We start from the raw sequence: 12,454 nt of genomic DNA on the forward strand, positions 1-12,454 counted from the left end.
TAAGCTAAAAAAAATAACCCTTTTATTTCTTCTTTCTCTGAAACATTTTATCTTTTCTAGACTTTGGGTCCAAATCACTTCGAGGGACATGTTTTTTCTTCTGTTTTGCTTTCAGTCTTTGCTGTAAATCATTGGCTTTTTTGATCCTGAAATATCAAAAGATTAAAACAAAATAAGAGATGTGATGACATACATTGGTTTAACTTGTTGAATTGTTATTCATACACTGCTCTGCTCAATTTATCTCATTGAACATCCAGTGGACTCATTAGTACGTTTGCATTTTGTTTCACAAGTTCATATTTTGCATTGTATAGGGGTTAATAAATAAATTAAGAAGAACAGAAAAAAAAAAGCCACTTTCATATATTCACACATACATCTATACATACATGCATACCCAGACACACTTATATAAAGAGAGATACTTTGTTACGATGCAGTCTCAGTTTCCGCCTTAGGCAAATGTCTTCTACTGTAGCCTCAAACAGACAAATGCTTTGTGAGTAGAGTTAGTAGACTGAAGCTATACAGAAGCCCAACAACCATCATTGTTTTAACATCTATTTTTCCAAGCCTTCATGGGTCAGATGAAAGCACATTGGCAGAGCAGTTTTATAAGGTCAGACATCCCTCTTGTCTTCAATTGTCACCTGTTTCCAAGCAAAGTAATAATCTCCCAGTGTATCAAACAACAAATAGCCTGCACATGTTTATGAAGAGAACTGGAAACAAATAGCACCAAATCAATGAGCCATTTGTTTACAAAGATCACACAAGATGTCAAGAAGCCCAGACACGCTGTCATGTATGCACACGTGTGTGTGTGTGTTTGTGCACATGGATGCATATGTGTAAATGTTTATATTCTACATCCTTGCATGAAAAACATGGAACAAAAAACAGTGACTTTTGTTGACATTCCCTGCTTACAAATCATCCTGTAACTCTGCACTTTCAAAGACAAAGAGAATAAAAATCTATTTACTCATAAAACAAGTCAGATTCAGTAACACTAAAGGTATCTAGTTATAAAACAAATCCCTCATATTTATCTAACACATATACAGGTAAAATAAATGAATGAATGTGTATGTGCGTGCACGCATGTGTGTACTAACCGATTGCGAAGTTTCTCTTCAAAAATCTTCTTATTTTTCACTTTTTCATCAGTATTCTCCTCTGATGGGTCTGTTAGGGTTTCTGCTGGTTCCTTTTCGTCTCTAAGAGCCTACAGAAAAATGAAGAAATACCAAAACAAAACTCCATCAAACTTATTCCAACAATATGCATGTTGTATGATATACAGCTTTACAAATTAACCAATCATCAGACGAATAATAAAAGGAAATTAGTGAATACAGAAATTATTAACTTCATACACAAGAGATTTGTACAACTTTTTCATCATTTAACCAACAACAACAACAACAACCAATGACCGTGTTTAGCACTGACTGACCTTGTTTACTCCCAGTCGTAATCCATCTTGACCAGAAAGGTCAACTTCTGAGATGTCTGTTACTGTTACAGTGTGGTTGTCCAAATCATAAACTTTGGGATCAAGAAGATGTTTGATTTCTTCAGGAATTGCAGATTCTCGTGCCATTGTCTTGAACAGTTCTCGTTTCTAAAAGAAGAGAGAAAGAAAAGAAAATACAAGATGTTTAGGAGTTTTTTATCTTCAATAGAAACCATCATCATCATAATTTAGTGTCTGTTTCTATGTTTACATGTTGCATTCATTAGGCTACGACCATGCTGGGGCACCACTTTGAAAAGTTTTTAGTCAAATGAATTGATCCCAATACTTTTTATTTACTTTTTTAAGCCTGGTACTATTCTATTGCTCTCTTTTGCAGAACTGCAAAGTTACGGGGATGTAGAACACACACACACATATACACACAAGTTTTTTTTTCAGATCCCATCTACCAAATCCACTCCCAAGACTTTGGTTGGCTCGAGGCCATAGTAGAAGGTGCCATGCAGTGGGACTGAACTCAGAACCATGTGGTTGGGAAGCAACAAACTTCTTTCCCTACAGCCACACCCATGCCTTCATATTCACCATACTATTATTTTCTTCCACCTTTTATTTAATCTTTCTATTTCAGATTCCCTACAATCCCCCATCCCTACCAAGAAAGAAAAAAAAAACTGACAGGTGCAGGCATGGTTGTGTGATAAGAAGCTTGTTTCCCAACCACATGGTTCCAGGTTCAGTCCCACTGCATAGCACCGTGGACAAGTGTCTTCTACTATAGCCTCAAGCCAACCAAAGCCTTGTGAGTGGATTCGGTAGGCGGAAACTGAAAGAAACCTGATGTTTATGTATATATATATATATATATCATCATCATCATTTAACGTCCGCTTTCCATGCTAGAATATATATATGTGTGTGTGTGTGTGTGTGTGTGTGTGTATGTGTGTGTGTGTATTTGTGTGTGTCTGCGTTTGTTCCCCCACCATCACTTGACAACCGATGTTGGTGGGTTTACGTCACCGTAACTTAGCGGTTCTGCAAAAGAGACCGATAGAATAAGTACTAGGCTTACAGCGAATAAGTCCGGGGTGGGGGGCGATTCGTTCAACTAAAGGCGGTGCTCCAGCATAGCCACAGTCAAATGACTGAAGCCAGTAAAAGCAAAAGAACATACAACAACCCACACCAAAGAAACTCACCTCTTTCCTTATTTCTCTTCTTTCTTTTTTCAGTTTTTCTTCCAACATTTTTTTCGCTTTATTTTGTCGTTCCTTCTTTCGTTTCCTGAAACCTGTCAGGAAATTCCTGTAGAGAAAAAAAGCGAAAAAACTAGATAGGCTACAAAAGAAATAAATTAATGAAATTAATCAAGGAAAAAAATACATATATATCTAGCACGGCTGTGTGGTAAGAAGTTTGTTTCCCAACCGCATGGTTCTGGGTTCAGTCCCACTGTGTGGCACCTTGGGCAAGTGTCTTCCACTATAACCTCAGGCTGACCAAAGCCTTTTGAGTGGATTTGGTAGACGGAAACTGAAAGAAGCTCATCTTACATGGAGTGGCTGTGTGGTAAGTAGCTTGCTTACCAACCACATGGTACTGGTTTCAATCCCACTGTATGGCACCTTGGGCAAGTGTCTTCTACTATAGCTTCGGGCCAACCAAAGCCTTGTGAGTGGATTTGGTAGACGGAAAGTGGAAGAAGCCTGTCATACATATATAATAAAATGTTTATTTATACATAAAAATAGGGGTGGGGCATTGAGGGTATTATGTGCCCATGAGGGGGACGGTGACCCCAAAAGTTTGAGAACCTCTGGTATACAGCTTTGTAGACGTGAATGGAATTATAACAGGAGAAACCCTCCTTTTCATAATGGGACCATTGTTAAAGCTAAAAATTATCATCCCTATATTATTATTAGTCAGTTGTTATTCTTAACAATTAAGACACAAGAATAGTTCCAATCCATCGAAGACATGAAAATGAAGGACGAAAGAGACCCCGATGCCAAAACATGATTGTTGTGTAACCCCAGATCAGCAATGATTTGTGATCAAATGTGTTCCTGTCGTGACCATCCCGTCTTTCATTCAGATAGTGATTTTTGGCCCACAATAGCCAAAGTGGCCTTCATTATTTTAAGGTGCGATTTGATAGCAATTTGAATGCTTGTAAGTAGAGCGACTGTGTATAAAATTACTCATTGCTATAGGTTGTAGACGATTCATCGTTGATGAAGTTTTGATGAAATTAACTGTAAACAGGTGTTGCTTAGTCCCAATTCACCTCTTCTCAAGTAGATCCATGATCAAGGGAGCTACAGCCATGACCATCCAGTCTTTTATTCAGACAGTGTATGGAGAAAGAAATTACCCAATACATCCTACCTTTTTAAGATACGTAAGGTATGATTCGAGGAAGATTTGGCTTGGAATTGTTAGAATGACAGAAAAATGCCATGCGATATTTGTTCAGGGTCTTTATGTTCTGAATTGCCTTTAATCTTTCTGAGGTCGATGAAAATAAAGTACCAGTCAAATACTGGTATCAATGATAAGGGATAATGCCGTCCCCTCAAAATTGCTGGCCTTTTGCCTAAATTACAAACAATTCTAGTAGTTCGTAACACTACATTCACAGACATCATGTAAAGAGGTTGACTCAAAAACAGTGAAAAATGAGAATATGTGCCGTTGGAATTCCTTTAAAAAGTAGGTAAATTTTCAGATTAACATCCGTACGATTGTCACTAGGGGGTTACGGTTTTAGGGTCAGGGTTAGTGTTAGGGACCCAATTCTCTAACCCTAACCCTAAAACTCTAACCGTAACCCTGACCCGGCAGAGACGGACTATATGTAATCTGAACCCCCCCCCTTATTTATTAATTTTTTTTTTTACGGAATCCCACGTTTTAGGCTATGGACATTCCGATTCTGAAAAAAAATTGTTTGAAAAATTTCCCCCCCCCCCACTAAGCAGGCTATTTACATGCTAGAAACAACAGCCAAATCTCACAAAACTAGTGTTAGGGTTAGGGTTAGGGTTTGAGTTAGGGTTAGGTTTACCCTGTTGATCTATATAAAAACCGGGGGGGGGGATAGGATCGAAATTTCAGAATTGGAATCTCCATAGCCTAAAACGTGGGATTCCGTAAAAAAAAATAATAATAATAAGGGGGCAAAGGTTCAGATTACATATAGTCCATCTGGGCCCCTAACCCTAAAACCCTAATCTTAACACCGTAGTGAAAATCGTATGGGTGTTAATCTGAAAATGTACCAAAAAGTATTCGCGACGTAAGTAATCCGAGGAAACAGAATAACTTAGATTAGGAAACGAGTCATTTACTATCAAACCACGTGGAAGAAATATACAAGAGTTATATGGAACATTACAACAGTTAATAATAGCTAAATGTAAATTATAAAGGCTGTTATAAATACTTTCTGTTATTTTCGTCAAATGCAATGAAAACTTTGGTTTTACGATTTGTATTTGAGGCTTTATTTCGTGGAGCCATCGTTAAAATCTTCCCCTGACAAAACACCGGTTATTAGTTAGCGGTGTTCACTGAGTGGGTGTGTCTGGTGTATTTTGTTTCCTGTAATTCGTTTAATAGATAAATATAAAAATTGTTATTGAAAAATACTTGTGACAAGTCTGTTCATGTTTGACGTCAAGTCAAGCAACACATTCAAAATTATGGAATATTTTTGAAAATATTTTTAATAACTGTTTTGATTATAATTAAATTTAATCAGTTTTCTGTTCTAAAAGTGAAACTGAAAATATTACGTTTCGTTTTCTCTGTTTGTAATGACAAACATTTGCTCGGATGTTTACAAAATAAGAATGAAGTGCGAAGAAGATAACCCAACTGTATTTTGTTAAAAGGTAATTTAACCCACTCAGAATATTTGCTTAAATTCAAAAAATACTGATTTTTCTAATCTGATGATGATACTTAAGAAAATATTGTTTTGGTATTAAATGTATTATTGTTAAAGCCGAACGATTGCCTTATTTTTATCACAAAGCCATAAATTTGGTTAGGATGACATGACAATTATTATTATCACAATATTTTAAACATTGGCACCTTGAATTGTTAAACGAAAAGAAATGATAACTTTATTTGCTATTATCTTTAATCAATTCATTTAAAAGAAAGGTTATTGTTGTTGCTGTTATTTAACCTTTGGTCAGTCCCGTTTATCATTAAGACATTCTATTCGTGACCATCTTATACGTACTGGCAAACCTTGTATGGAATTGTGTATGTTCTTTTTCTAAAACAATAATGGATGATTTGAGTGACATTTGGCTCCTGTTTCTAGCGGATCGAATAACCACTTAGCGACTCTTTCGTGAACTTGAGTATAAGTGTTTTTTCGTTGTTGTATAAATTGAAACAGCTATTCTTGTTTAGTTTTAATTCGGTCCTGATCAAAGGCATTCCAACTGTGACCATCGCATCTATTTTTGAATAGTGTAAACCTAGCGTATTCTTTTCTACTTCGAAGATGGTAAATTGTGGTTTGAATGTATTTCAGTGCTATTTCTAACAGACCGAGCGACCACCTAGAGGTTGCTCAAGATTACAATATTTGTAATTGTTGTTGTTGAAGTACACCAATATGTGGGGAGTGAAACTGACTGCATTCCTCAATTTCCGGCGACATGACAACAGTTGATCGTGTCTGGTAAAATATATTTATTTACTTTTATTTACGTCGAACAAAACCTATCTGATATCATTTCATAAACCCTAAATATGTTCTCTTAGCACAATACACTAACTCCTCTTACTTTATAAATATTAGTTTAACCCTTCTCCGCTAAACCCCATCACATTCTCTCTAACACACCCTTTTAGTTTAATATTTATTATTCAGTTCGAGTAGGAACTAAATTACTCCCAGACCATCTTTTTATATTTCATCGATGCTCAATTTCTTTCTTCTTCATTAGTTAAATGTTATAATCTGTTCACTTAAATGACATTTATTTATTTATATAATGTAGCATATAGGCTTAACCTAATGTCATGATATCAACTTAATTGCGTCGCTCTTGCAGGTTCTGTCTGTCGTTTTATCGGCGGAACAAATAAAGATTTCCAAACATTCGTTGTTATCTATTAATCTATTTACGTTCTAGGTTTTAATCCCACCTAGATAAACTTCTCCCTTCGGCTTTCCGATGTCTATGCAATAAAGTATCAGTCGGGTACTTAAGTCTTGTCGACTTTTCTTTTCAAAGTTTCCAGCCTTGTTTTTATGTATAAAATCAGTTATCTTTTCGAACCAATTGATTTTGAAACCCCTGCAATCTACAGCCTTTTAAAAGAATCGTTTTTTTTATCTTACTTCGATATAAAACTTGTTATGACAAACGAGGAACAATGAAAAGACTCGTGATTCTCTGAAATATCCTCAGTAGCCATCGAATATGACAGCTGGAAAGAGAAAGGCCTGCATCAGAACTCAACTGAATAGGCTGGCGCAACCTGGAACTGTGTGCCTCGCTGAAGAACACAACGTGCCACCTAGTCTAGGAAACGAACTCATGTTTCTTTCGACTGTGAGCGCAATACCTTAACCACTAAGCTAGACATAAGTCAGTTGCTAATCACGGCTGAAGTATTTCTGTTACTACATTTGGGATGTAGATTATAAATGTTTGATCAACCCGAGTTTTATCAGAGATTGTAAGCCTTAACTTTTTTCAGGACTAGAATGTGTTGTGTTTTTATTGTTTAGGTCTACTCTAACAGGCTTATGATAAAAAACAGAAAAGAGAACTTCAGTTGTAAAAAATCTATCTTTCCTGAGGTGCAAAAAGAACCTAAGGACCCCAGTTTGTTCTGTTCTCGGACAAGAGGAAGTAATGTCAGTAGAAATTTGGCTTCCTTATTATGTCTTATATCTCATTTCTAATGTGGAATGAAGAGGTAGGATTACCTTCTTTCTTGTTTCTCACAGAATTCATCCAATGAGTCTTAGTTAACGCTGAGTTTGAGGCCTAAATTGGATAAACATGATTTAATATGAACTGTGGTAAGCCTGTCTTGCTGTGTACCTATCCTCGTTTTAGAATAGTTAGGCCATGGCCCACATCTCATAAGAGGTGACTTAAAGGATTGGCAACTGGAAAGGCATTTGTTCATAAACACTGCTGATAATGATAATAATTATTATTAACCATTTTCCAAGAATGATTGTTCTTACTTTTTACTTTCATTCTTACTTTTTCTTCTATAAAACTTTATATGTGAGAATGGATGTATCTTAAGTTACCTTATTCTCAGATTTGCAATTTGACAATTTTTTTTTCTTGCTTTTTTTTTCTCTCTCACTTGTAATTAAGATAAGAGACAAGCATTTTGAAAATGGAAAAAGATGCAGACATCTTAAGCAAGTATAGATCTGTTACAAATAAGCTGAAAAAGTAAGTGTAATATCAATTTGTGTTTTCTTTTCTGTGATTTAAAAAGTTCACTCCTCAAGGAAGTGGTTTGGGGCTCAGTCCCATGCTTGGCAAAAAATGAATGAACAGTGTATGTATGTATGTGTGTGTGTGTGTATGTATGTATGTGTGTGTGTATGTATGTGTGTGTGTGTGTGTGTATACAAGCAGGCTGATAGATAGAGAGAGAGAGAGAGAGAGATAGATGTAGGCAGACTGTAGATGTCAGTGTGGTTAAGAAGTTTGCTTCTCAACCACATGGTTTTGGGTTCAATCCTACAGCTTGAAACCTTAAACAAATGTTTTCTACCATATACCTGGACTGATCAAAGCCTTATGAGTGGATTTGGCTAAGAGAAACTAAAAGAAGGTTATCATCATCATCATTTAACGTCCGTTTTCCATGCTAGCATGGGTTGGACGGTTCGACCGGGGTCTGGGAAGCCAGGAGGCTGCACCAAGCTCCAGTCTGATCTGGCAGTGTTTCTGCAGTTGGATGCCCTTCCTAATGCCAACCACTCCAAGAATGTAGTGGGTGCTTTTTACTTGCCAGAGGAGGCTGGCAACGAGCACGATCAGTTGGTGCTTTTTACATGCCACCGACAATATATATTTATATATATATATATATATATATATATATATATATATATATATATATGAAAAGCTGAACATTAGAAGCATCAGTTGTGGTGTGCAAGAGAGACGATTGCGCTGGTATGGACATGTGGTGAGAATGGATGAGGATAGCTGCGTGAAAAAGTGCCACACCCTAACAGTTGAGGGAACCCGTGGAAGAGGTAGGCCCAGGAAGACCTGGGCTGAGGTGGTGAGGCAAGACCTTCGTACATTGGGCCTCACCGAGGCGATGACTACTGACTGAGACCTTTGGAAATGTGCTGTGCGTGAGAAGACCCGGCAAGCCAAGTAAGATCGTTGCCAGTGCCCCTGGACTGGCTCTTGTGCGGGTGGCACATGAGATGCACCATTTTGAGCGTGGCTGTTGCCAGTACCGCCTGACTGGCTCCCGTAGGATTTTCGAGCGAGATCGTTGCCAGTGCCCCTGGACTGGCTTGTGAGGGTGGCACATAAAAGACACCATTTCGAGCGTGGCCGTTTTCGTGCAGGTGACACGTAAAAGCACCCACTACACTCTCTGAGTGGTTGGCGTTAGGAAGGGCATCCAGCTGTAGAAACTCTGCCAAATTAGATTGGAGCCTGGTGTTGCCATCCGGTTTCACCAGTCCTCAGTCAAATCGTCCAACCCATGCTAGCATGGAAAGCGGACGTTAAACGATGATGATGATGATGATGATATATGAAAGTTTGTGTGTAAATGAGTGTGTATGTATGTATGTGTCTTCTTCCCTTGACATTACTTGTCACAATCATACAAACAATATCATTCATTTATGATAGCCTGTGAAAGCATGTCTGACTGTGAGGAAATATTACTTTGCTTGGAAACAGATGAACATTGACAAGAGATACTGGTGAAAATGCAGAAAGGTTTCCGATGTTGTGGAAGTTTGCAATATCTTAAAATCTTCTAAGTTGTTTCAGCAGTTTTTGTATCAGGCAAAGCATCTCTTGATGTTTATTTTACTTATATTTTATGTATGTGTGCATCTATAATCACACACACACACACACACAAAGCACATATGCACACTTATATATACATATATAAAATTTTTATTGAGATCCTTGTTCTTTTTAGACGTTTTCTGAAAAAGCCAAATGTAGCTGAAGGAAGCGAACAGTTCGGTGAGTTGCTTTACTTATATACATTTTTCTTGCATTGTCCTTTGAATGACTGTGTGGTTCAGAAGTTCGCTTTGCAATCATGTGATTTGGGGTTCAATCCCATTGTATGGCATAATTTCAAGTTGGAAATAAAACCGCAGGAGGGAAATTCAGCAAACAAAAACTGTGCAGAAGCCTATCGGATTTTTATGCTTAGATGTATATTGGAGAAGTGGGGGTATTGCTGAATTGGTAAGGTATAAAATAATAAGACTTTGTGGTGTTCCCTTTCACCCTCAATTATGTATCTTTACAGGTTGACAAATACCTTGTGAATGGCGTTTGGAAGACAGACACTACTGAAGTATACACACACACACTGTTTGTGTTTATGTATCTTCTGCTGGTATACTGAGAGGGAAAAAAAATCAATATGCCAGTGGTTTCATAGAAAAGTACTCTTTGATATTCGATCCTCCTGAGTTGTTCAGATTCTCTTGAATCACTTTTAATCATGGTTGAAACCCCTTTGGACACAGCTCTCCTTGATCAGAAGTGAGCTAGGGTTAAACAACATCAGCCTATTCTGTGGTACTTATTTACAACTTGATCAACCAGCGGATGTAAACAGTGAAGCAATGTTATCTATGGACACAAATAAATAATGATATAAACTTGATGCTTGCTACATCATCAGTTCTCACCTACTATTCTGTGTGACTAACATGTATTAGCAATATGTATTGGTGTATAAGTAATAGAAACGTGTATTATAACTGCAATGTCTCATAATTCTGTGTCAGTATGATGTGATATATGTGTGTAATGTAACAGTAAGTACTTTTTCTTTTTCCAGTAGCTGCAACTAAGATGTGTTTCACAATGCCTCACCAGGAATATCTATCTCCAATTGGCTTCATTAAAGCCTCAAAAATCATGTTGAGTTTGTCTGCCAGTAGCACCAGTGCCCTCTATTAGGGTGTGGAAGTTTACAGAATATAACGTCTGATATAGCCTACTGTCCAGCATAATAGCAGTATCCAGAAAAGCTTTCCCCTAATTTGAGCAATGATGGTAGAAAAGGGTAGAATGTATCCATAAATCCTGTTGGTTTTGTGTTTGCATCATGAGATGTCTTGGGCTCTTATGGGAAACCTGGTGCACATACCATCAAAGCAATCATGAAATTTCTTCTCCAAAGTCCAGGCTTCATCTTCATTGAGAAGAATTCTCCCCACTTAACTTAGATTGTGATTGTCTGTAGACACAGTGAAATATAAGTGTTAGCTCAAAGTTTGCTACTTTATCATTCTACCATCTTGTGTAAGTTAACACAGTAGAAATCTGTGTGATCGCAATAATATCACATATGCCTCAACGTATCATCATCATTTAATGTCTGTTTTCCAAGGGTTGGATGGTTGGACAGGAGCTGGCAAGCCAGAGAGCTGCATCAGACTCCGGTTGTCTGTTTTGGCATGGTTTCTACAGCTTGACGCTCTTCCTAATGTCAACCACCTTACAGAGTGTACTGGGTGCTTTTTACATGGCACCAACACCTGTGCTTTACACAAGGAGCCATCACCAGTCATGGCACCAGCACTGCCTATGTCAATTAACTCAAGTCAAGCCTCTAGTGTAACAACAAATATGTGCAGAAGGTACATATTAACCATTCAAAAACGCATAAAACTTGTTAACTTCACTTCAACATTTATTACTTGCTGTCAGTGACCAGATTTCAATTAAGGTGATGAAAAATTTCATTCCAAATGAAGTTAACAGTCTTTGTGTGTTTTTGAATGACCAGTATGAGTCTTTCATGCTGAAATTGTTTTTGTTTCAACACATAGTCTCAGAGCAAATCACTTTCCAGACAATTACATCTATGGAATGTATATCTGGTCTAATGTATTTAACCCTCTGTAAGTTTTATTTTGTCTTTGTGTTTAGATCTGTAAAAATTTGAACAAACTGTTTTCTTTTCTCTTCAACAGCTGCTTTGGCAAAGAATCTGCGTCGGCAAGAATGTCCTCAATATTCTGGTTTTTGCTGTTTAGCGCAAGCCAGGTAAGTTATTGCATGTGTATGCATTCTGGGAATGGTCTGTGTTTCAATTCCCGATGTCCATTTTTTAAAATATTTCTTTTCAGTGAAAGAGATGTTTCCATAATAGAAACTTGACCGTATTAATAATTCCCGAATTTTCTCTCCTGGCAATTTCACATGAAACGGTTGTTGTATTGTGAGGTGGAATTGTGTATATAATTACCTCTCTTACATCAAAATTTACCTACAGGAGGAAGGTGGGGGGGTTAAGATAAATTGGGTTATCTCCCTTGCATCTGCTAACTCGAAAATTTTGGGTTAGTAGCCCACGCTTTTAACCACTATGCCCACGGGCATATGGCATAGTGGTTAAGAGCGTAAGCTACTAACCCCAAGATTCCGAGTTTGATTCCAGACAGTGACCTGAATAATAATAATAGTAAGGATAATAATAGTAATAATAATAATAATAATAATAACATCGAAAAATACCTTAGGAATGAGAACCCAGGTTCGAAATTTCCTCAAGACACCTGATGAAGACTGGAGGGTATATCAGCAGAAACGTTGTGTTAACAACAAACAAGATGAGGACAAATATCCGTCAAATGTAAATAAAGTTCTACTTTTTACCTCACAATTTTTGAAGCAATTCCAACATGTTGGCTCGCAGTTGAATAGCATAAACTGTGGTATC

General features: G+C 37.3%; 2 protein-coding genes across 5 annotated transcripts in view; one reads left to right on the plus strand and one right to left on the minus strand.

The window, feature by feature from the left end:
* On the minus strand, positions 1-5,094 carry LOC106869452 (nucleolar protein 12). The gene is made up of 5 exons (XM_014915205.3): positions 4,938-5,094; positions 2,689-2,794; positions 1,463-1,630; positions 1,122-1,231; positions 1-146 (listed from the first exon to the last, which is right to left on the minus strand). The coding sequence occupies exons 1-5, from the start codon at positions 5,012-5,014 to the stop codon at positions 23-25; spliced, it is 585 nt and encodes a 194-aa protein (XP_014770691.1). The 5' UTR covers positions 5,015-5,094; the 3' UTR covers positions 1-22.
* A 34-nt stretch (positions 5,095-5,128) lies between these two features.
* The window catches only part of LOC106869431 (40-kDa huntingtin-associated protein), a 28,698-nt gene continuing 21,372 nt past the window's right edge, over positions 5,129-12,454 (plus strand). For 2 of the 4 annotated variants that reach the window (XM_014915181.3, XM_089347798.1), the window contains exons 1-4: positions 5,129-5,388; positions 7,864-7,944; positions 9,683-9,729; positions 11,706-11,778. In XM_014915181.3, the coding sequence (XP_014770667.1) occupies positions 7,886-7,944; positions 9,683-9,729; positions 11,706-11,778 (179 nt within the window). In that variant the 5' untranslated portion in view covers positions 5,129-5,388; positions 7,864-7,885. Of the gene's footprint in view, positions 5,389-6,148; positions 6,198-7,863; positions 7,945-9,682; positions 9,730-11,705; positions 11,779-12,454 lie in introns of those variants that run through there. The other 2 variants (XM_089347796.1, XM_089347797.1) reach the window with 1 other exon arrangement.

Source organism: Octopus bimaculoides, chromosome 2 (genome assembly GCF_046866305.1).
Source record: "Octopus bimaculoides isolate indiv1 chromosome 2, ASM4686630v1, whole genome shotgun sequence".
In the NCBI taxonomy this organism is placed as follows: Eukaryota; Metazoa; Mollusca; class Cephalopoda; order Octopoda; family Octopodidae; genus Octopus; species Octopus bimaculoides.

What these genes read in the sequence shown, in the direction of transcription:
- LOC106869452 (XM_014915205.3), bottom strand. Translation starts at nt 5,014, where the DNA reads ATGGCTCCACGAAATAAAGCCTCAAATACAAATCGTAAAACCAAAGTT. An exon ending in TTTGACGAAAATAACAGAAA is followed by an intron (nt 2,795 to 4,937) that starts GTATTTATAACA and finishes TTTTCTCTACAG; the next exon opens with GAATTTCCTGACAGGTTTCA. An exon ending in TACGACTGGGAGTAAACAAG is followed by an intron (nt 1,232 to 1,462) that starts GTCAGTCAGTGC and finishes ATTTTTCTGTAG; the next exon opens with GCTCTTAGAGACGAAAAGGA.